Consider the following 24,982-nt stretch of genomic DNA (forward strand, 5'->3'; position numbering starts at 1 on the left):
AAGCGGAGTCCTAGCAGTCCGAGTTCTACCCTTTCCTGCATCTGTGGTAGTTCCGGGATGCAGCGAGTTCGGAGCACTGAGCTAGGTGTGCGTCCTGCGCCTGCGTGGCTCCGTCTCCGCACTTCTCCCTTCCCTCCTCCCCTGGTCACGCGATTCACCCACCCTTAGGTGAATTCAGTAGTGTGCTTCTTCGTCTTGCCTGTCTGCTGTGCAGGGAGTCCTTTGTGGAGTTATTGTTGTTCGATTAGTTGTAAATTCCAGAGGAGCTTTACAGAGGCTAACCTCATGACGCCATTTTGATAACGTCTTCAGGTTCTTTACTTTTTCTGTGACTTGTTTCACTTAGGATAATAATCTCAGGATCCATCCACATTGTTGCAAATGGCATTTTTTTCTTATGGAAGTATTGTTTTCCATTGTGTCACTGTGTACCAAAATTAACTCAAAATATATCAAGACCTAAATATCAGATCTGAAACAATAAACTGCATAGAAGGAAACATAGGTACTTAACTTATGGACCTTGGGTTCAAAGAGGATTTTATGAATTTGACTTCAAAGGCTAGGGAAATAAAAGCTAAAACAAATGAATGGGAGTATATCAAACTAAGAAGCTTCTGCGCAGTTAAAGAAACCATCGACAAAACAAAGAGGTAACCGACCGAATGGGAGAAGATTTTTGCAAGCAACACCTCTGATAAGGGACTAATATCCAAAATATAAAAGGAACTCATACAACTCAACAAAAAACAACAAGAACAAGCAATCCCCTTAAATAATGGGCAGAGCACCTGAAGAAACATTTCTCCAAAGAGGACATACAAATGGCCAATAAACTTATAAAAAGATGCTCAACATCTCTAATCATCAGAGAAATGCAAATAAAAATGACAATGAGATATCACCTCACACCTGTTAGAATGGCTATCATCAACAAGACAAATAATAACAAGTTTTGGATAGGCTGTGGAGAAAAAGGAACCCTCATACACTGTTGGTGGGAATGCAGATTGGTGTAGCCGTTATGGAAGACAGTGTGGAGGTTCCTCAAAAAATTAAGAATAGAATTACCATATCCCTCAGCAATCCCTCTCCAGGGTATGTACACAAAAATCTGGAAACATTTATCCCTAAAGATATATGTGCTCCGATGTTCATTGCAGCTTTATTTACGGTGGGCAAGATATGGAAACAACCAAAGTGTCCTTCGATAGATGATTGGATAAAGAAGGTAAAGTATTCATTTTGTTCATTGATTTTATTTTGTTTTATTGCATCTCATTGAGTTTTTTATTAACTGCAATCTTGAATTGTTTGTCATTTAAGTCACATATTTCCATGTCTTTAAGTTCATTTTCTGGAGATTTTTCATTTTCTTTCTGAGCTGCCTTGTTACCTTGGTTATTCATGGCAGTTAATAAATTATTATTTCTCTTCCTGGGCATCTGTAGCAGTGGATTCTGCAGCAGGTTGATATGAAGAGGTCTTTCTTTTGCTTTCCAGTAGGTGTCTCTGAAACATTTTATTTTCTCTTGTGCTCCAGCATTTTATTTTTCTCTTGACTGTTCTGGCTTCTTGCTCAATGGGAGGTTCTCTGGGAGTTGGGTTTTCCTCTGTCATCAGGTCACCTCAGTCTCAAGGCAGTGCCTTCTTGGGAGGTTGTACTGGACAATGGCGTTCCTAGCCTCTGAAATCCCAATGCTGCCCCTGCAGCTAGATGCAGAGCATATTTGTCTCAGCAGCCCTGAGTGTCCGCATGGTTAGCCTGGAAAGGTGGGGGCAGGGTGGGGTGGGAGAGGGTTCAGGTGTGTTTTTGGCTAGGAGCCATGGTGACCTCCTACCCACAGCTGTCTAGCCCCTATAGCTCTTTCCCCGTCACCAGAATTAGCCTCACTGTGTGTCTGCCACTCTGGGATTGTCTGTCCAGTTGTGAGCACTGTATATATTCTGCTCTTTAATCCAACATTTCTACGGTTTCTTCTGGCACCTGCTTCTAACACTGAGAGGTGAGCTCTGGCAGGGTGTGGGGAGGCAACCAGGCTCCATGTCTTTTTTTCTGCCTGGCAATGAGGCCTTAAACCACAGTTCTCACCCTTCTATGTTTGGTCTTTGCCCCAAGGTCTCTGACCTGATCTCTTGCTTCAGCTATATTACATGCTGATCCCTCAGTCAGGACTATGGGCCACAGAAAGTGCACCTGCAGTCTCAATCCTTTCCTCTTCCGGGAACTGCAGTGTTCTCCGGGCTGTGTTCACAAGCTTCAGCCATGTCTCGCATTTTCCCCTTCCTTCTTCCCTTGTTTGCACCAATTTGCCCACCTTTAGATGTTACAATGACTGGATCTCTCAGACATGCTTGTGCGTTGTGAAGGGTATCTTTTGCTGAATTATGGTATCCTTAGCTGTTCAATTTGTTGTAACTTCCAAGGGAGATTTCAAGGAGTGCCAATCACGCCGCCATGTTTCTGACATATTGTTGCTTTTACTTAAAGGGAGCTTTCTTTTCAAATTATATGAAGTATCTGGTCCCACAAAATCGGGATATGCCACCGGCCACCCACAGATTAGGAAATTACCCAACATGAGTTATATCTTGCAATGGATGCCATCCAAGATGAATGAGTATAAAGAAAGGATTGTGAAAGGACAAAGAGTGCACTAGGAAAGGAAGAAAAAGGAGAAGAAATGCCACTCACATAAAGAATGGTCCATGAAGGAGCAGGACAATAAGACCACATTTTCAAGGAAGTAGAAACAGAAATGGTTAGCCATGTCCAACATGGTTATCTATGGGAGATCAGGAAAGAGGAAAACTAAGAAAATGTTTATAGTAGTAACTAGGATACCTTTTGTGCAATGGCAAGTGCAGAAAGCTGATTGTTCTGTTCTGACTTTCTGAACAGGTAAAAACAGTAGTTGAACAAGTGTAAATGGTAGCTACAGTCCACAAACATGCAGATAACTCTAAATAGAAACTCTAAACAGAGTTTAGAGTTACCAACAGAAAATTCTAAGCTTCACTGTTCGGTTACGATAATATTCATCAATAAAGTAAGCTCATTGTAAAAATGGAATGTATACTAAAGTTAAGTTAAATGGTATATATGTACTTTTCAAAATGGGTCTTAAATGTGTTCCATGTCTTGGGAAAGGCTTTGAGTGACCCTTGTCCCCCCATCTCAAGCCTTTCCTAATCCTATATCCTCATCCTCTCACTACTTGAATTTCCATATTTCTGTTCTATATGTCTGTCCTCTGGCTGGAGATATGGAGCAGTGAGAGAGTTAGAAAGAGAAAAGTAGCCATAAGAATGAGATTGGAACATAAAAGGTTCTGAATTTAAAATTTATCCTGGTAACAAGCAATCCTTATAAGGTTATTTTAATGTTGTCTGAAATTGAGGCCAAGGAAACATCTATTTGAACTAGAATATTCTAAATTGGCCACCCTGGCAATTCTGAAGTTGATTGGTTTTATTTTAGCGTATGTGGTTCATGATGACTTACTTGCCCAGTATTAGGAGGGTGAGTTTTGTTTTGGGTTTTTTTTTTGTTGTTGTTGTTGCTCTGTTTTTTTTTTTGTTTGTTTGTTTGTTTGTTTGTTTTGAGTGTGAAATGGACCCTTATTACAGATACGTGGTCAAATCTGCTGATATGTCTATTATGGAAGCTACTAAATGCCATTTTACAATATTTCCACAGAAACTTCCTCCTGGGATCTATTTCAAGATAGACTAATTTCATTACAGTTCCGAACATAATTTCTTCAGTGATTATATTTTAAAGGCTTTTGACTTATTAACTATTGATGTGCTTATTCATAATTGTGTCACTATGAAAAATCTGCTAATTAAGGACAGTGATTTTAAATGGCTAATAGGACAGAATATACTAGAGACATGTAAAATAGCTACAAACTAGAGTGACTAAACCAAGGAATTGGTTTGGGTTTCTAAGAACTAAATAAAATTAATTCAGTATAAAGCAGTAATTTGTGTTTTTTACTAGCAAAGTGCTGGGTAGGAAATGATTAAAAACATTTTAATGATAAATTTGTAACAATATAGATTTGCACTGGTATTCTCATTGAAAGAAAACCAAGAGTCTATTGAGACATGCTGCATAATTTAAACATGTAAATGAAAGAAGTTCTAGCTACTTGATAATTAGCTATGGTTAACATGGAAGCAATTCATAACACTTTTATAGATAGCATAAGCAATTTTCTTTTCTATTCTTTCTAATAGTAAGCCTTAACTTGATTTGAGTGTAATGAATTTCTTCTTTAGTAAGTAGTATTTGATCCAACAAAGCCAGTTAAACGCAATATACCTAGATACATATTGATTACATTGACTAGTAAAGGACATAAATGAGTTTGACTGAAGGTTTTGTTTGAATTGGATTTAGAAATGTGTAAATTATTTGAACATAACATTTTCTATCAAACTCTCAGCCACTTCTGCAAGTAAAATTATTTCTGAAGTTAAGTATTGTTAAAATGGTGTTGAAATCAATTGTCTCTCAACTTTATAACTATTTTAATGAACCTAATTGTACAACTTTTAGATAGCAAAACTGTATCCCAAATAAATTCATGTTAACTTTTTGCCTTTAGCCAATAAGAAGAAAGAGAAAGAACGCCCAGAGATTTCTCTTCCTTCAGACTTTGAACATACGATTCATGTGGGATTTGATGCAGTCACTGGGGAATTCACTGTAAGTAAGCTTTGTATTTTATTTTGTAAGCCATGAAAAAAAATTCTTTATTAAAACAGGTTTCAAGCAAGAATCACCATATCCCAAAATGTCAGACTTGAAGTTTTTGATGATTTCAAGTAAGATGAACTTTGCCTAGACAGTTATAGATGGAACTAGCAGATGGTAAGAGTATTGGCAAAATTATTTTTTCCATCTTAACAAAAATGGCTGATAATTGTGTAGTGTTCAACTTGATTGAAAATGCTAGTTTACCATGGCATAGGAAATGTAGTCTTGTTAGAGACCATGCTTGATTGAGCCTATTCTTTATCATTTGAGGTGAATCAGAGAATCATGGACTCAACTTGGCCAGTGAAGACAATCTGTCTCAGTAATATAGGCTTTACACAAGAACCTGGATTACCCAGATCAGCTACCACACTAAACAAAAACCTCTGTAAAATTGACCTGTTCTTCCCTTTGATTTGAAAAACGTAGCTTATTTTTAGGCTTAATAGGTATATTTTGTAGACATTTAAAACAACAGACCTCGTGTTTCAGGAAGAAATATTGATGGATATATTATGTGTACTTTAGTGGTTATGTACTTTGTATATAATCCATAATAAATACTAACAAGAAATCTCTAGAAAGGCCATAGCTATAGATCCAGCCTTTCTTTGGATATTTGTAGTGCTCAAATAGCACAAGATGTCAGATCTGTGATATGTTATACTTTTCTTTTTAAAGATCTGGCACTTTTTTTTTTAGGTGGATGATGGAAATGATATGGCTGAAAATATGTCCCCAGGAAGATCAGCTACCTTTTTCCATACAACTAAGTAACTCAGTCAAAATGTGCATTCTGAGATAATGAGTAATTTTGAATGCATTTAGAAAAAAACACACAAAACTTTGATACAACCATCACCATTGATTCTTGGGTTAAACCAGATATTAAATAATTGAATCTTGTGTTTCATAACATGATGGTTAGTAAGTAGACTGTGTCATATGATAAAGTGAAAGAAGAAAAGAGGGGGCAAATTAATTTGATTTGGAGAATCAAACCTTGTCTCTGAATCGACAGCTGAATTTTCTTTTTTTTTTAATTCCAGAGGTTAGCAACATGAGAATGAAATGGAAACTGAGTAAACATCTTAGCCTTGTAAAGTGATGTGAGCTGATTATATCTATGTTCTCAGTAGCAAGCAGAAGAGAGCATCAGGAAGTACTGACATTGATAAAGTTGAGATATTGGTAGGATTTCACCAATTTCATCACTAGAGTCAGAGACATTATTCCAATGGCTTTGAGTTTGATCCGGCCTCTGTTCTTTACTATATTTGAGAATATTCTCTTAGCAATACTTAGGAAATATAACCTCACTGTTATCATGACCACCACCATCATCACCACCCAAAATTACAATATTTATAAGCTGAACAAGTTTAGACTTCTTAAAAAATCACATTGACTATTTTTGACATTTTAAACAGTAAAAGCACTTAAACTGTATAAGTTTTGTCTAATATCTCTTCCCTTTTTTATTTTATGAACTTTTCATTTCCAGTTTTGATGTTTTTATTCTGTATGTGCTTTCCTTCTGTTTAAATTTTTCTTATGCTTTATTTTTGTCATTCAATATTTTTCTTTTCTTTTTCTTACTCTTGCTTTTTTATGTGAAAGTTTTCTCCTCCAGTATTCTTATGTGACATTCTAGTTTATTTCCATTTTAAAATTGTTTTTCTACTTTTTCCAACTTGCTTGACTTACAACCTATCTTTAGCTCTTTCTTATTTCTTTATGAATCCTGAATGGAAATGAATGAAAGTGAATCACCATCATCTTGATGACTGCAGTCCAGCCATTTTCACTTTTCTATCAATTAGAACCCAAAGAACCAACCAGAGAGGAATAGGTTAGGATATGTGATGGGTAATCTTTTTAATCATGAAAAAGAGATTGAAGCAACTGAACTAAACCAAACAAAAACCGGTCCCTTCCTCCCCAAAACCGAACTTGAAATAAATCAGTTGTTTGAATACAGTCAGCTGTTAGAAATCCATTGAATATATTAATAAGACACAGGCTAAATTTGGAAATCTGATGCAATTTATTATCATCTTGATCTTTCACAACTACTTGCCCACACATCATTTCTAAAGATGCCAAATTTTGCCTTTTTTTACTATCTTAATCTGTGATTTAGATTTACTGATTTTAGAAATACAAAATGATAATAAGCTTTTAAAAATCATTTCATTGTTAGAATTTAAAATTGAGTCCTAATTCCACAGTACCACTAATTCATTGTGTTTCTGTGTAGAGGGGGAGGGCCATCTTACTAAATTTGATTAGTGTAGTTGTTTAGGTTGAATTTTGAGTGATTTATTAAACTGTCTAGTCCAGTTGTCTTATAAGGGCCTGTTACTTTGAATATATTTGGACACTAATTTGGTGTGTTGCTTGGTGATTATCCTACGGCTAATTGGCCCATAAAACCTTGTACACCTGGTCATACACTTGGACCCTAAGGTTAAAATTAGGTTGGGAGGTGACATTTTTTGTATTAAACTATTACAAGTCCTTATCCTTTATATTGCCATTTTTATCCCAATACTTCAGAACTCCCCCTTCCAGTCTTCTAGACCTGTGACGGTCGCTTCAAGTCAATCAGAGGGAAAAATGGTATGAGTGATATAAATTATTATTTCTTATGATAAGATAAATGCTTGGCCTGTTGTATCATGCTACCATTCTCCTGGGCTACACCGGACAATCCCCAGCTTGATGTACATCTAGCTGTTATTGTATACATGGCCAGGCGTTGATATGTGCTCCTGCTTCTGATGCTCACACCTCTAGGTCTCCATTAGCTGTCTAACTTTTGGGATTTGTACCTCAATTTGGAGTAATGAGATGGTTTTCTGATTATGTGCCTTTGTGGCATATATTCAAATTTAAGTGTCAGGTTTCATTGATTAACTAATTTATTTAATTTTTTAAAAGAAAATAGAAATTATCTCAGCAGTGTAGTCATGTGGTAAGTATAGTTGTCTGGAGGATCTTCTGCAATTGACAGCATTTTTTCCTGCTGTCTAGTGATCACATGACTGTATTTATCACAAAAGTTCAAAAGTGCCATGAAAATGTATAACTACAAATATTCTAATGATTATGATAATGATTATGCTAGTGATGTCCGCTCTAGTGGTTACGTGCAATGCATACCTGGTTTTGTTACACTTAATAACTCCTTTGGCCATTAAAGTATTAACCAAATGCTATTAACTGCACTTAGAATCAGAACTGGGATCATGCATGGGCTTCTGAGTTCAAATTTTTGGCTTAAGGCTTTAGCATCAAATTGCGTGATAAATGCATGTAAAAGTGTTATTTCACTATGCTTGGGGTAGGGGTAACCCTAAATGCTAGGAATCAAAGACCTATATTTCAAATCAAACCAGTGGGGTCAAAGCATGTTTTTATAGCAAGAGAGATAATATGTTTATTTAGATAAAGCTGTTACCTTATACATCTGATCTTATTTTATGGGAAGTGGGACTTTGGAAATGCAGGATTAAGATGGAAACTATTTCCATATAGTTTGAAATGAAATGGTTTCCCTTTCCCTGGTCTAAATGTCTAAGAAACTCAAACATAGAGTCTGGCTGTGTGGAAAATCCTCAATCTAGTTTTCTCTAAGCCAGCCATGACTTTAGCTATAAAGTACGGAAAAATCACATCAACAATAACAAATGTTAAATTCAGTATCACCATATAGCCATCCTTTGAATTTTCACCACACAGATACTGCCAATGTGAAACTAAAAATGGTTAACCACAATTGGTAACCAAAATTTGTAAGTTCATCACATGGCCATTGGCTATCTGTGATCACCCAGTTATACTAACAACTTACAAATTATTGTTGAAGCTGTTCATGGCGCCATCCTTTTCCCCTCCAAATTCATGTTTTTACCTTTTTAGTAATTTCTCCAGTCATTTAGGGATAATTCTTATTATTGCATATTTATGGAGGAAGCATCTGGCCAAAAGTGGAATTATGCATCCAAACTTTGGAACGTTGTCATTTTCTCTGTTTTCTTAAATCTGTTGTCTTGTAGCCTGTCCTGTCCCTGATTTAGTTAATATCTCCCTATTTTCATAACTGCCCCACTTCAGATGGCATTACCCCCCCATTCAGACCCATTGGTTTCATCTCCTCCCACCTTCTAAGTTATCCCACATCCTGTTTTAACTTTCTTTTCTTTCTTTATTTACGTCCATTACAGCCAGATCTCTATGGCTCACAGATGTGCCCAGGGAAGCTCCCAGAGGTGCGTCACAGGCCCAAAAGAAGCTTGCATCAAAGTGCTTCTTTGAGATGTCATAGCACTGCAGCAGCAGGTTCATGTGTGTGCAGTAGAATTGTTGCTTGGCTTATCTCTTTTTTGTTGTCATTCCCAAACTCTGGAGGCCCATGTCACACATTGTTTTACTGAGACTTCATAGGACAAAGCCACAGAAATTGTGTCTTGATGCACTTCAGGAATACTGTGTCTGTTTCTCATCCCAAGTTGCTCTTGGAGGTTGGATAATTATGAAATGGGGACCTCTGCAAGCTGAACATGTAGGAAAAAATGCTCAATGCTCAATGTAAAACTAACCTCTCTCTGTAATTTTTTCAATTCTCCTTGGTTAGATTTCCAAATACTCCCTCGTCTCTGCTCTAAATGCTTCAGATTATTGCAAATTCTCACAAGGATTTGGCATGGTTGTCACAGTCCCCAGGTTCTTCCATGTGGCCAGTGAATGAAGAGGGGAGGAGGGGGTGAAAGGAGGAGAGGAGCAACCTGTAGGGAAAATGCCCAAAGCAGCTTTAATGTTAATGTTACTATTTAGCATCTCAGGGGTTATTGCTCCTCCACAATTATATTTTTGTCTCCTCTCAATCTCCCTTTCTATTAAAGCTCTAGATCCAAAAAATTACATTTTGTAATCACAAAGTATAAACTGACCAAGGGTGAGGCTTTCCTTTTATTGTAAAAGATATTCTAATTACAGCATGCCCAGAAACAGCTTATGATATCCAGTCAAGTAAAATCTATTGATCTGCACTATACTATGCTGTGCATAAATTTAGAAAAGTCTTGCTATGTCTGCCCTGAGTCACCAGAAACAACAACAAAAAAAAACAAAAAAACAAAAAACAAACAAACAAACAAAAAACCTAAGCCGTAAACATCATTTCATGGATGAGCAGAGTTAATTTGGAGGTGATTTTCATGCACTTTTTTTTCTACCACCCTTTTTAAGTGGGAACCTAGTTTTACCTATGTGTTTTAATTATACAAGACAATGATTGCATTATTAAGTTACTAACTTTAAATCTAGAGTGTAACTTCAGTTTCCCAAGTGTAATCCTACAGGTAGCATGGGCTTCTTGGTGCAGAACTTTACTGGAACACAAAAATGTAGCTGCTGAATGTACTGATCTGTCATTCTTTCCCTTTGGTTGTCCACAGGGAATTCCTGAGCAATGGGCACGATTACTCCAAACCTCTAACATAACAAAACTTGAACAAAAGAAGAACCCACAAGCTGTTCTAGATGTTCTCAAATTCTATGATTCCAAAGAAACAGTCAACAACCAGAAATACATGAGTTTTACATCGGGAGGTAAGAGTAAATCTAGGGTATAAAATGTGAAAAAATAATTCCAATCTCAGAGCCTCAGGATTAGAACAGAAGGCTTGTAGGGCATTTGAAGTCAGTTCTAGTTCCTCCTCAGAATGACTTCAGCAGAAGTAAACTAAAAGGTGAGTTGGAAGTTGAAGTTGGTTTACAGTGCTTGGTTAATTTTAGAAGTGAAATAAGTAAATTATCCAATGAAGCAATAGTTATCAGTTTGAATCAGAAAAATTGTCCTTTTCTATCTTCCCTAGCATGAAGACACTCAGTTAGGATCAGGCCTTGTGATGTGGTCAAGAAGTAAGAAGTGTATGGATCAAACCATGGTCTCTTGAAATTTATTTTATCCTTTAGAATCATTTGATTGCACCATGATGATACAGGACAAATTTTGTGGCTGCCAGGTTGTTTTTATCAGACCTCAAAATCAGACTTAAAAAAAAAAAGAAATTGCAGTTTGCTATTTATAAGTGTTCAAAAGGCCATGTGTCTGCCAAATCTCGATTTCTTTTGCTAGCTTGTCGATCCAGCCTTTGTTTGAAGCTTTGATGTTCAAATTTGCACTGTAAGAAACTTAAAAACATGTACCAATAGTACTTCTGCATATGAGAAAAAGGATCTGTTGCCTCTTTAGAACAATTTATTATTAACATCTAAAGAAAGAAGAGAATACTATCATTGGTGCCCCAGCTATAAAGAGCCCCTACATTTTGACATTGGTTTTAGTACGGTGGGGGGGCATGATCTTTTTATGAATGGTACAAGAACACACTTGGAAGTGGATGTATCTCATTTGGCCATATCAAATATCAAAGTCCAAACTTAAAGGTATATGGCAATTTACATGTTAAATGGGACTTTTTTTTTAATGAGAAGATTGTTTAACTTCTGTTATCTAATGGCAAAAACCTAAAAGAAAAAAAGGCATAAAAGAGAGCTTCTTTTTATGATGTTAAGTCCATCACGTGAAATAAAATATTTAAGAGATCCTGGTGACACATCAGACAATGATTAACGTAAGAGCTCTACTCCAAGTACACTGTAGAACCATAGGCAATGAGAACCAAGAATGGATTTAAGAAATCATTTCAGTGTATCCATTAATACTTTTTGGATTCTCAGAATTTGTTCTTTATTCTAAGTTGCCACTGCTTTTTAACCTTTTTATGTGTCGAATTCTCTCAACTTAACAAAGAATAAATCCTGAAAACTATGTTGGAACTCAATAGTATATGAGTTATTGCACTATTCTGAGTTGAGTGAAACTCACCATATGTTGTCTGGATGCCCTAGTGTTGCAACTGACTAATAGGCTAGGAGGGGAAGAGAAGGGAAGAAGGAGGGTGAGTAGAAGGGAGACATGGAAAGGAGGGAGGGGGGAGAAGGAAGGGGAAAAATTCCGGGTGTAGATGTACAGTATTCCTCCTTTATCCATGATTTTGCTTTCTGTGGTTTCACTTGACCATGATCATTGATGGTCTGAAAATATTAAATGGAAAATTTCAGAAATAAACAATTCATAAGTTTTAAATTGTGTGCTGTTCTAAGTAACATGATGAAATCTCATGTGGTCCTCCTCCAACCCGCCTGGGACATGATTCATCCTTTGTCCAGCATATCCACAGTGTACATGCTCCCCACCTGTTAGTCACTTAGTAGTCATCTAGGTTATCAGATCAGCTGTCAGGGTATTGCCATGCTTGTGCTCAAGTAACCCTCATTTTACTTAATAAGGTCCCAAAGCACAAGAGTACTGATACTGGCAATTTGAATATGCCAAAGAGAAGCCGTGAAGTGCTTTGTGGCAAAAGTTCTTGACTTAATAAGTAAAGAAAAAAATTGTATGCTTAAGTTGATAAGATCTACAGTAAGAAAAAATCTTCTATTTATGAAATTGTAAAGAAATAAATGCCAGTTTTGCTGTCACAAATCAAACTGCAAAAGTTACAGCTACAGTGTGTGACAGGTGCTTAGATAAGATGAAAAAAGCATTAAATTTGTGGGAAGGAGAACTGACTCTGGGTGATGAACACACAATGGGATTTATAGATGATGTAATACAGAATGGTACACCTGAAATCTATGTAATTTTACTAACAATTGTCACCCCAATAAATTTAATTAAAAAAAAAATTTGTGGGTGGAAGACATGAACAGAAAACCTAGATTCCACAAATCCTCACTTAATGTCCTCCAAGCATTCTTGGAACTGTGGCTAAAAGATGTATAATGAAACCAGTGTTACCACAGGCTAATTGATATAAAGAAGAGTTAGTGAATTTCCTATAGCATCTCACTGATGTTATTATGAAACAGCATTGAACAAAACTGCGTTATTCGAGGACATGCTGTGTTTGTGTGTGTGTGTGTGTGTGTGTGTGTGTGTGTGTGTGTGTGTGTGTGTGTAGGGTTTGGTACTATCTGAGATTTTAGTTATCCACTGGGTGTCTTGGAATGTATCCCCCCCCATTAGGGGGGACTACTTTGTAGAGTCATACCAATCTAGGAGTAGGTAATCTCAACATTCCTTCATATAGATGACATTAATTAGAGGCTTTCATTAAAATCTGTAAAATTACCTGGTGGTAACATGTTGAGGAAGTAAGGGTATGACATATTTTAAGAAAAAATGTTGTTTATCATGATATCTATTTGGTACTGAATTGGATAATTTCCTTCTATTGAAACACATGCAGGTGTTTTTTGTTTGTTTATTTGTTTGTTTTATTTTTTAAGTATGGTCTCTAAACAAGGTAATATTTATGAAACAAAGATGACACCTTTATCTTCACTTTTCAGATAAAAGTGCACATGGATACATAGCAGCCCATCCTTCGGTAAGTGAAAAATTGAAAACTGTTTTGTGTAATCAGTGTTTCTGGTAGTCCAACAGAATGCAATTGCACAGATCTAGTATTTAGATATAGAATCTTTTTAAAATAGTTTTTTAAGGTATAATTTAGATATATAAAATTCACCCACTTTTATGTATACAGTACGATGAGTTTTAGGCATTCACTAATCTGGTTTTATAGGTTTGTCTTTCTGGGCATTTCAGGCAAATGAAATAAAACAGTATCTGACCTTTTGAGATCAGCTTTTCTCACTTGCAATAATGCTTTTAGGTTTTGTCAAAGTTGTGCATATCAGTAGTTTGTTCCTTTTTTGCTAAGTAGTATACCATAGTGTAGATGCATCACTGTTTATTTAACAGTTTACTCATTGAAGGATTTCTTGGCTATTTACAATTTTTGGCTAATATAAATAAAGCTACTGTGAACACATATGTATAAATCTTTACATGAACAAATGTTTCCATTTATCTTACATATAGAATCTTAAAAATAATAATCATAATGACAGCAACTTCTCTTTACTGAATATTTATAATGTGAAAGGTACTGGGCTAATAATACTTCATATTCACTTCACCTTTTCTACAACACAATTAGGTAATTTTTACCATTGTCTCCATTTTACAGATGAGGTTCAGAGAGGTGAAATAACTTGTCTAAGTTCATACCACTAAATCTTTTAGTGTCACCGGTTCCAACAAACTGAGAGGCAGTAGGGGAGATGACTTTACCCAAAGTCACATGGGTAGTTTTATCAGAGAAGTAACTAGAAAATAAGTGACCTAACAGAACACAAAGATGGCGAAGTAGGTAAATGCCGTGATTACCTTCTCTCACGATCACATCAAAATTACCACTAAACTACAAAACAACCATCATTCAGAATCTCCTAAAATCTTGCTGAACCGAAGCCCTACAACTAAAGACGTGCAGAAGAAGCCACCTCAAGACTGGTACGAGGGGCAGAGACATGGAACTGGCTGGTCCCACACCCATGTGTGACCATTAAAGATCAGGAGGAGTGAGAGGTGCCAGCCCAACCCCACACCAGATTTTCAGTGCTGGGTAGAGAAGTCCCCATAATTTGTGACTGTGAAAAATAGCAGAGACTGTGACTGAGTGAGAGGGTGGGCAGCTGCACTCTTAAAGGGACAAAATGCATATTTACCCACCAACAGAGTCACTGGCTCTGAGCTCCAGCACTCAGATTGCAGCTGGAGAGGTGATACGACATAAGGGTGGTGGTGGGGGGACTGAGTTGTCTGGCCTGAGACAGGGCTGGAGAGGCAGCTTTCTCCTGGACAGAGGAGCTGGCAGAGACCATTGTTTCTTTCTTGGGCCCTCTCCTTTCCCTGTGTGCAGACACAGGTGGCCGCCATATCTGAGTCTCTGCCCAACAATCATTCACCATGCCCTGGAGATTTGAGACCCCACCCCACCTTTATTTATTTATTTTTTATTAGTTTCAGGTGTTCAAAGCAATGCAATAGTTAGACATTTATCATTTACATCCCTCACAAAGTGATACCTCCCTCCCCCAATCTACTATCATTCTGACATCACATACAGCAGTTACATTTACACTGTCTCTATTCCTAATGCTGTACTCCACTTCTTGTAAATATATATATATATATATATATATATATATATATATATATATATACATATATACGTATATACGTATATATGTGTATATATATACACGTATATATATGTGTATATATATGTATATATGTATATATATATAATAAATATTTATAGCTATAAATAATTATAGTTGACAATCATTATTGTTCAGCTTCAGCTTCAGGTGTACAGTGCAGTGATCAGGCATCTATATCTTCCCTGAGGTGATCTACCTAATAAGACAAGTGTCCATCGAATACCCTACAAAATCTTTACAACATTATTGATTATATTCCCCAAACTGACTTTCATATTCCCATGGCAATCTTGTGGTTACCAATTGTGCTTTCTAATCCCCTCAACTTCTCCCTCACCCCCCCCATCTCGCAACCCTCAGTTTTTCCTCTGTATCACTGAGACTGTTTATGATTAGTGTGTTCATTTATTATTTTCTTTAGATTCCACATTTAAGTGAGATTATATGGTATTTGTCTTTCTCTGTCTGACATATGTCACTTAACATAATGTTCTCCAGGTCCATCCATATTGTTGTAAATGGTAAGATTTCATTCTTCTTTATTGCTGCGTAATACTCCATTGAATAAATGTATCACAGTTTCTTAATCCAGTCATCTACCAATGTGCATTTTGGTTGTTTCCATGTTTTGGGTATTCTGTATAATGCTGCAGTAAACAAGGGTGCATAAATTTATTTCAACTAGACTTTTGAATTTCTCCAGATAGATACCTAGGAGTGGAATTGCTGGGTCATAAGGTAGTTCCATTTTCAGTTTTCTGAGATACTTCCATACTGTTCTCCATACTGGCTGTACCAATCTGCAAAGCCACCAACAGTGCACAAGGGTTCCCTTTTACCCACATCTGTACAAGCACTTGTTGTTTGCTGATTTATTGATGATAGCCATTTTGACTGGGGTGAGGTGGTGTCTCATTGTGGTTTTTATTTTAATTTCTCTAATGATTAGTGAGGTTGAGCATTTTCTCACATGTCTGTTTGCCATCTGTGTGTCCCCTTTAGAAAAATGTCTCTTCTATGCCCTCTGACTATTTTTTAAAAATTTATTGGGGTGACAATTGTTAGGAAAATTACATAGATTTCAGGTGTACAATTCTGTATTACATCATCTTTAAATCCCATTGTGTGTTCACCACCCAGAGACAGTTCTCGTTCCATCACCATATATTTGATCCCCCTTACCCTCATCTCCCACCCCCGTCCCCCTTACCCTCTAGTAACCACTGAACTATTGTCTGTGCCTATGAGTTTTTGTTCTCATTTGTTTGTCTTGTTCATTTGTTGTTTTTGGTTTATATACCACACATCAGTGAAAGCATATGATACTCTGTTTTTACTGGCTGACTTATTTTGCTTAGCATTATACTCTCAAGATCCATCCATGTTGTCACAAATGTTCCTATATCATCTTTTCTTACTGCCGAATAGTATTCCATTGTGTATATATACCACAACTTCTTTATCCATTCACCTATCGAAGGATATTTTGGTTGTTTCCATGTCTTCGCCACCGTAAACAAAGCTGCAATGAACATTGGAGCACACGTGTCTTTATCTCTAAATGTTTTCATATTTTTGGGGTAGATACCCAGGAGAGGGATTGCTGGGTCATATGTTAATTCTATTCATCACTTTTTGAGGAACCTCCACACTGCTTTCCATAATGGCTGCACCAGTCTACATTCCCACCAACAGTGTATGAGGGTTCCTTTTTCTCCACAGCCTCTCCAAAACTGTTACTATTTGTCTTGTTGATGATAGCCATTCTGACTGGGGTGAGGGGATATCTCACTGTGATTTTTATTTGCATTTCTCTGATGATTAGTGACGTTGAGCATTTTTTTCATATATCTATTTGCCATTTGTATGTCCTCTTTGGAGAAATGTCTCTTCAGGTCCTCCGCTCATTTATCAATTGGGTTGTTTATTTTTTGTTGTTGTTGAGTTTCATGAGTTCCTCATATATTTTGGATATTAGCCCCTTATCGGAGGCACTGTTTGCAAAAATCTTCTCCCATTCTGTTGGGTGCCTCTTTATTTTGTTGATGGTTACTTTTGCTGTGCAGAAGCTTTTAAGTTTCATATGGTTGCATTTGTATATATTAGCTTTTACTTCCATTGACTTGGGTGTCAAATTCATAAAATGCACTTTGAACCCAAGGTCTATAAGTTTAGTACCTGTGTTTTCTTCTATGCAGTTTATTGTGTCAGGTCTTATGCTTAAGTATTAGATGCATTTTGAATTAATTTTGGAACATGGTGACAGATAGCAGTCCAGTTTCATTCTTTTGCATTGGCTAACCAATTCTCCCAGCACCATTTATTGAAGAGGCTGTCTTTCCTCCATTGTATGTCTTTAGCTTCTTTGTCAAAAATTATCTGTCCTGAACTGGACCCTCGAATCCAAGAAGCAAATAGAACATCTAATTACCTCAATCCCAACAGGCCTTCTCCAAGGCACATTTTATTGAAGCTGTCTAAAATCAATAACAAATAAAGAATGCTCAAGGCAGCCAGGGAAAAGAAGATGGTAACTTGCAAAGGAAAGCCCATTAGATTATCAGCAGATTTTTCAGCAGAAACTCTGCAAGCCAGGAAGGAGTGGAACAAAATATTCAAACTATTGAAAGAGAGAAATCATGAGCCAAGAATAATATATCCAGCAAAGATATCCTTTAGATATGAAGGAGGAATAAAGACCTTTCCAGACATATAGAAGCTGAGGGAATTTTCTAATACATGACCTGCATTACAAGAAATACTAAAGGAGGCTATTCGACCACCATCAACAGCGACAATTTGTGCCAACCAAAACACAAAAAAGGGGAGAGTAAAGGCCTGAACCAGAACACAGGAATGGAGAAAGTAACCGTGCTGAAGAAAAGGAATATTCTAATTACCAAAGTTTCTTTTACGTAAACTTAAGGGTACCTACTCAAAAAAATACAGAACTGAAATATATACTCTAATAAAAGAAGAAACAGAGGGAAACATCATAGAATACCACCACACAGAAATAATAGACAACAACAAAAAGGCAAAGAAACAATGAGACACAGCCTAACCAGATAATTAAAGATAGAATGACAGGAAATCCTCACATATCGATAATCACCCTAAATGTAAATGGACTGAACTGACCAATAAAAAGGCACAGAGTAGAAGATTGATTCAAAAAACTAAACCCAACAATATGCTGTTTCCAAGAGACACATCTCAGCTACAAGGACAAGCATAGACGCAAAGTGAAAGGGTGGAAATTGACACTCCAAGTAACTGGTACTCAAAGAAAATCAGGAGTAGTCATAATGATATCAGATGAAACAGACTTCAAGGTGAAAAAGATAACAAGAGAGAAAGATGGACATTTCATAATGGTGAAGGGGACTGTACAACAAGAGGACATAACAGTCATCAATATTTATGCCCCCAATCAGGGAGCACCGAAATATACCAAGCAACTACTAACAGAACTAAAGGGAGAAATTGACCAAAACACAATTATACTAGGGGACTTAAATACATCATTGACAGCTATGGATAGATCATCCAAACAGAAAATAAATAATGAAATAGCAGCCCTAAATGACACATTAGATGAAATGGACATAATTGACATTTATAGAGCACTTCATCCTAAAACATCAGACTATACATTCTTTTCTAGTGTACATGGAACATTCTCAAGGATAGACCATATATTGGGACATAAAATCAGTCTCAACAAATTTAAGAAGATTGAAATCATACCATGCATATTCTCTGATCACAAGGCTTTGAAATTGGATATCAACTACAAAATGAAAGAGGGAAAAACACAAATACATGGAGATTAAACAACATACTTTTAAAGAAGGACTGGGTCAAAGAAGAAATTAGAGGAGAGATCAAAAGATACATAGAAACAAATGACAATGAAAATACATCCTACCAAAATTTTTGGGATGCAGCGAAAGCAGTTTTAAGAGGGAAATTTATCTCATTACAGGCCTATCTCAAGAAACAAGAAAACTCCCAAATAAATAACCTCATGTTACACCTTAAAGAACTAGAAAAGAAGAACAAGTAAAACCCAAGGTCAGCAGAAGAAAGGAAATAACAAAAATTAGAGCAGAACTAAATGAAATAGAGAACAAAAGACAATAGAAAAATTAATGTGACAAAGAGCTGGTTCTTTGAAAAGATTAACAAAATTGACAAACCCTTGGCTAGACTCACTAAGATAAAAGAGAGAAGACACTAATTAACAAAATCAGAAACGAAAAGGGAAGTTATCACGGACACCACAGAAATACAAAGGATCATCCAAGAATACTATGAAGGACTATATGCCACCAAATTCAACAACCTAGAAAAATGGACAAGTACTTAGAAACATATAGCCTTCCAAGGCTGAACCATGAAGAACTGGAAAATCTAAACAGACCGATCACCAGTAAATAAATTGAATCAGTCATCCAAAACCTTCCCAAAAGCAAAAGTCGGCGACTAGATGGCTTCACTAGTGAATTTAACCAAACCTTCAAAGAGGGTCTAATACCAATCCTGCTCAAACTCTTCCAAAATAATGAAAGAGAGATAGTACTCCCTAACTCATTTTATGAAGCCAACATTACCCTGATACCAAAACATGGTAAAGACAGCACAAAAAAAGAAAACTACAGACCAATATCTCTGATGAATACCGATGCAAAAATCCTAAATAAAATTCTAGCAAATCGAATACAACAATGCATTAAAAAGATTATTCATCACGACCAAATGGGGTTCACCCTGGGGCCCAAGGATGGTTCAACATCCACAAATCCATCAATGTGATACATCACATAAACAAAATAAAGGACAAAAATCATATGATTATATCAATTGATGCCGAAAAAGCATTTGACAAGATACAATATCCATTTATGATTAAAACACTTAATAAAATGGGTATAGAAGGAAAATACCTTAACATAATAAAGGCCATATATGACAAGCCCTCTGCTAATCTCATAATTAATGGTGAAAAACTGAAGCCCTTTGCTCTACGTTCAGGAACACGACAGGGCTGTCCCCTATCACCTCTGCTTTTCAACATAGTGTTGAAAGTCCTTGCCAGAGCAATCAGGCAAGAGAAAGAAATAAAAGGCATCCAAATTGGGAATGAAGAAGTTAAATTATCACTCTTTGCAGATGACATGATGCTATATATAGAAAACCCTAAAGACTCCACCAAAAAGCTATTAGAAACAATCAACGAATACAGTAAAGTTGGCGGCTACAAAATCAACGCACAAAAGTCCATTGCTTTCCTATATACTAACAATGAAATCTCAGAAAAGAAGTACAAAACACAATTCCTTTTGCAATTGCAGCAAAAAGAATAAAATACCTAGGAATAAACTTAACCAAGGATGTGAAAGACCTATATGCTGAAAACTATAAGACATTTTTGAAAGAAATTGAAGAAGACACAAAGAAATGGAAAGACATTCCATGCTCATGGATTGGAAGAATCAACATAGTTAAAATGGCCATATTACCCAAAGCAATATACAGATTCAATGCAATCCCCATCAAAATCCCAATGGCATATTTTAAAGAAATAGAACAAAAATCATCAGATTTGTTTGGAACCACAAAAGACCCTGAATAGCCAAAGCAATCTTAAGAAAAAGAACAATAATGGAGGTATCACACTTCCTGACTTTGGCTTGTACTACAGGGCTACAATAATCAAAACAGCATGGTATTGGCAGAAAAACAGACACATAGACCAATGGAATAGAATTGAGAACCCAGAAATAAAACCACATAAATATGGACAGATAATTTTGACAAAGAAGCTAAAAACATACAATGGAGGAAAGACAGCCTCTTCAATAAATGGTGCTGGGAGAATTGGATAGCCCCATGCAAAAGAATGAAACTGGACTGCTATTTGTCACCATGTACCAAAGTTAATTCAAAATGGATCAAAGACTTAAGCATAAGACCTGACACAATAAACTGCATAGAAGTAAACATAGGTACTAAACTTATGGACCTTGGGATGAAAGAGCATTTTATGAACTTGACTCCAAAGGCAATGGAAGTAAAAGCTAAAATAAACGAATGGGAATATATGAAACTTAAAACTCTGCACAGCCAAAGAAACCATTGACAAAATAATCAGGCCACCAACTGAATGGGAGAAGATTTTTGCAAACAGTGCCTCCGATAAGGGGCTAGTATCCAGAATATACAAGGAACTCATGCAACTCAACAACAAAAAAACAAACAACCCAATTGAAAATGGGGCAGAGGACTTGAAGAGACATTTCTCCAAAGAGGACATACAAATGGCAAATAGACATATGAAAAAATGCTCAACATCACTAATCATCAGAGAAATGCAAATCAAAACCACAATGAGATATCACCTCACCCCAGTCAGAATGGCTATCATCAACAAGACAAATAGTAACATGTGTTGGAGAGGCTGTGGAGGAAACCGTACCCTCATACACTGTTGGAGGGAATGCAGACTGGTGCAGCCGTTATGGAAGGCAGTGTGGAGGTTCCTCAAAGAATTACGAATAGAATTGCCATATGACCCAGCAATCCCTCTCCTGGGTATCTACCCAAAAAATCTGAAAACATTTAGAGATAAAGACACGTGTGCTCCAATATTCATTGCAGCTTTGTTTACGGTGGCCAAGACATGGAAACAACCAAAATGTCCTTCGATAGATGAATGGATAAAGAAGTTGTGGTATATATACCCAAATGGATTACTTTTCGGCGGTAAGAAAAGATGATATAGGAACATTTGTGACAACATGGATGGATCTTGAGAGTGTAATGCTGAGTGAAATAAGTCATACAGATAAACCAGAGAACCATGTGATTTCATTGATATGTGATATGTAAAACAAAAACAACAAAAGAACAAGACAAACAAATGAGAAACAAAAACTCATAGACACAGACAATAGTTTAGTGGTTACCGGAGTTTAAGGGGGGTGGGGGTGGGAGATGAGGGTAAGGGGATCAAATATACGGTGATGGAAGGAGAACTGACTCTGGGTGATGAACACACAATGGGATTATAGATGATGTAATACGGAATTGTACACCTGAAATCTATGTAATTTTACTAACAATTGTTCACCCCAATAAATTAAAAAAATATTATCTGTCCTTGTTCATGTGGTTTTATTTCTGGGTCCTCAATTCTATTCCATTGGTGTAGGTGTCTGTTTACTGCCAATACCATGCTCTTTTTATTATTGTAGCCCTGTAGTACAAGCTAAAGTCAGGGATTGTGATACCCTCAGTATTGTTCTTTTTCCTTAAGATTGGATTGGCTATTTGGGGTCTGTTGGATCCAAACAAATCTGATGCTTTTTTGTTGTATTTCTTTAAAAGATGGCATTGGGATTTCGATTGGGATTGCATTAAATCTGTATATTGCTTTGCGTAATATGGCCATTTTAACTATGTTGATTATTCCAATCCTTGGGTACGGAATGTCTTCCCATTTCTTTGTGTCTTCTTCAATTTCTTTCAAAAATTAAGCATATAGGTCCTTCCCATCCTTGGTTAAGTTTATTCCTAGGTATTTTATTCTTTTTGCTGCAATTGTATAAGGAATTGTTTTTTGTATTTCTTGAATGCAATTGACTTTTGTACATTGATTTTGTAGCCAGCAACTTTACTGTATTCATTGGTTGATTTTAATAGGTTTTTGGTGAAGTCTTTAGGGTTTTCTATATATAGCATCATGTCATCTGCAAAGAGTGATAATTTAACTTCTTCATTCCCAATTTGGATGCCTTTTATTTCTTTCTCTTGCCTGATTGCTCTGGCAAGGACTTCCAACACTATGTTGAAAAGCAGAGGTGATAGGGGACAGCCCTGTCGTGTTCCTGAACGTAGAGCAAAGGGCTTCAGTTTTTCACCATTAATTATGAGATTAGCTGAGGGTTTGTCATATATGGCCTTTATTATGTTAAGGTATTTTCCTTCTATACCTATTTTATTAAGTGTTTTAATCATAAATGGATGTTGTATCTTGTCAAATGCTTTTTCTGCATCAATTGATATAATCATATGATTTTTGTCCTTTATTTTGTTTATGTGATGTATCACATTGATGGATTTGCGGATGTTGAACCATCCTTGTGCCCCGGGGATGAACCCCACTTGGTCGTGATGAATAATCTTTTAATGCATTGTTGTATTCGATTTGCTAGAATTTTATTTGGGAATTTTGCATTGGCATTCATCAGAGATATTGGTCTGCAGTATTTTGTGTTGTCCTTACCAGGTTTTGGTATCAGGGTAATGTTGGCCTCATAAAATGAGTTAGGGAGTACTGTCTCTTCTTCAATTTTTTGGTAGAGTTTAAGAAGGATTGGTATTAGATCATCTTTGAAGGTTTGGTAGAATTCACTAGTGAAGCCATCAGGTCCCGGACTTTTGCTTTTGGGAAGGTTTTGGATGACTGATTCAGTTTCTTTACTGGTGATCAGACTGTTTAGATTTTCCAGTTCTTCATGGTTCAGCCTTGGAAGGCTATATGTTTCTAAGAACTTGTCCTTTTCTTCTAGGTTATTGAATTTGGTGGCATATAGTCCTTCATAGTATTGTTGGATGATCCTTTGTATTTCTGTGGTGTCCGTAATAACTCCCCCTTTTTCGTTTCTGATTTTTTTGTTAATTAGTGTCCTCTCTCTTTTTATCTTAGTGAGTTTAGCGAAGGGTTTGTCAATTTTGTTAATCTTTTTAAAGAAACAGCTCTTTGTCACATTAGTTTTTTCTATTGTCTTTTTGTTCTCTATTTCATTTAGCTCTGCTCTGATTTTTGTTATTTCCTTTTCTGCTGACCTTGGGTTTCACTTGTTCTTCTTTTTCTAGTTCTTTAAGGTGTAACATGAGGTTATTTATTTGGGATTTTTCTTGTTTCTTGCGATAGACCTGTAATGATACAAATTTCCCTCTTAAAACTGCTTTTGCTGCATCCCCAAAATTTTGGTAGGATGTATTTTCATTGTCATTTGTTTCTATGTATCTTTTGATCTCTCCTCTAACTTCTTCTTTGATCCAGTCGTTCTTTAAAAGCATGTTGTTTAATCTCCATGTATTTGTGTTTTTCCTGCTTTCTTTTTGCAGTTGATATCCAAATTCAAAGCCTTGTGATCAGAGAATATGCTTGGCATGATTTCAATCTTCTTAAATTTGTTGAGGCTGATTTTATGTCCCAATACATGGTCTATCCTTGAGAATGTTCCATGTACACTAGAAAAGAATGTATAGTCTGATGTTTTAGGATAAAGTGCTCTATAAATGTCAATTATGTCCATTTCATCTAATGTGTCATTTAGGGCTGCTATTTCGTTATTTATTTTCTGTTTGGATGATCTATCCATAGCTATCAATGATGTATTTAAGTCCCCTAGTATAATTGTGTTTTGGTCAATTTCTCCCTTTAGTTCTGTTAGTAGTTGCTTGGTGTATTTCGGTGCTCCCTGATTGGGGGCATAAATATTGACGATTGTTATGTCTTCTTGTTGTTTAGTCCTCTTCACCATTATTAATATGTCCATCTTTGTCTCTAGTTATCTTTTTCACCTTGAAGTCTGTTTCATCTGATATCATTATGGCTACACCTGATTTTCTCTGGGTACCATTTGCTTGGAGTGTCAATTTGCACCCTTTCACTTTGAGTCTATGCTTGTCCTTGTAGCTGAGATGTGTCTCTTGGAGACAGCATATGGTTGGGTTTAGTTTTTGATCCAATCTGCTACTCTCTGTCTTTTTATTGGTGAGTTCAGTCCATTTACATTTAGGGTGATAATTAATATGTGAGGATTTCCTGTCATTCTATCTTTAGTTTTCTGGTAAGGCTGTGTCTCCATTGTTTCTTTGCCTTTTTGTTGTTATCTATTATTTCTGTGTGGTGGTATTCTATGATGTTTCCCTCTGTTTCTTCTTTTATTACAGTATATATTTCAGTTCTGGATTTTTTTAAGTGGTTACCCTTAAGTTTATGTAAAAGAAAGTTTGATATTTAGAGTATTCCATTTTCTTCAGCACACT

The 24,982-nt window shown here is 36.3% G+C and overlaps 1 protein-coding gene across 18 annotated transcripts in view; it reads left to right on the plus strand.

The window, feature by feature from the left end:
* PAK3 (p21 (RAC1) activated kinase 3) overlaps window positions 1-24,982 on the plus strand; it is a 415,175-nt gene that overhangs the window by 251,404 nt on the left and 138,789 nt on the right. For 11 of the 18 annotated variants that reach the window (XM_074324355.1, XM_074324352.1, XM_074324353.1 and 8 more), the window contains 5 exons: window positions 4,617-4,717; window positions 7,328-7,390; window positions 8,998-9,042; window positions 10,231-10,384; window positions 13,196-13,233. In XM_074324355.1, coding sequence (XP_074180456.1) covers window positions 4,617-4,717; window positions 7,328-7,390; window positions 8,998-9,042; window positions 10,231-10,384; window positions 13,196-13,233 — 401 coding nt within the window. The remainder of the gene's footprint in view (window positions 1-4,616; window positions 4,718-7,327; window positions 7,391-8,997; window positions 9,043-10,230; window positions 10,385-13,195; window positions 13,234-24,982) is intronic. The other 7 variants (XM_074324359.1, XM_074324363.1, XM_074324364.1 and 4 more) reach the window with 3 other exon arrangements.

This window comes from Rhinolophus sinicus, chromosome X, assembly GCF_036562045.2.
Source record: "Rhinolophus sinicus isolate RSC01 chromosome X, ASM3656204v1, whole genome shotgun sequence".
NCBI classification, from domain to species: domain Eukaryota; kingdom Metazoa; phylum Chordata; class Mammalia; order Chiroptera; family Rhinolophidae; genus Rhinolophus; species Rhinolophus sinicus.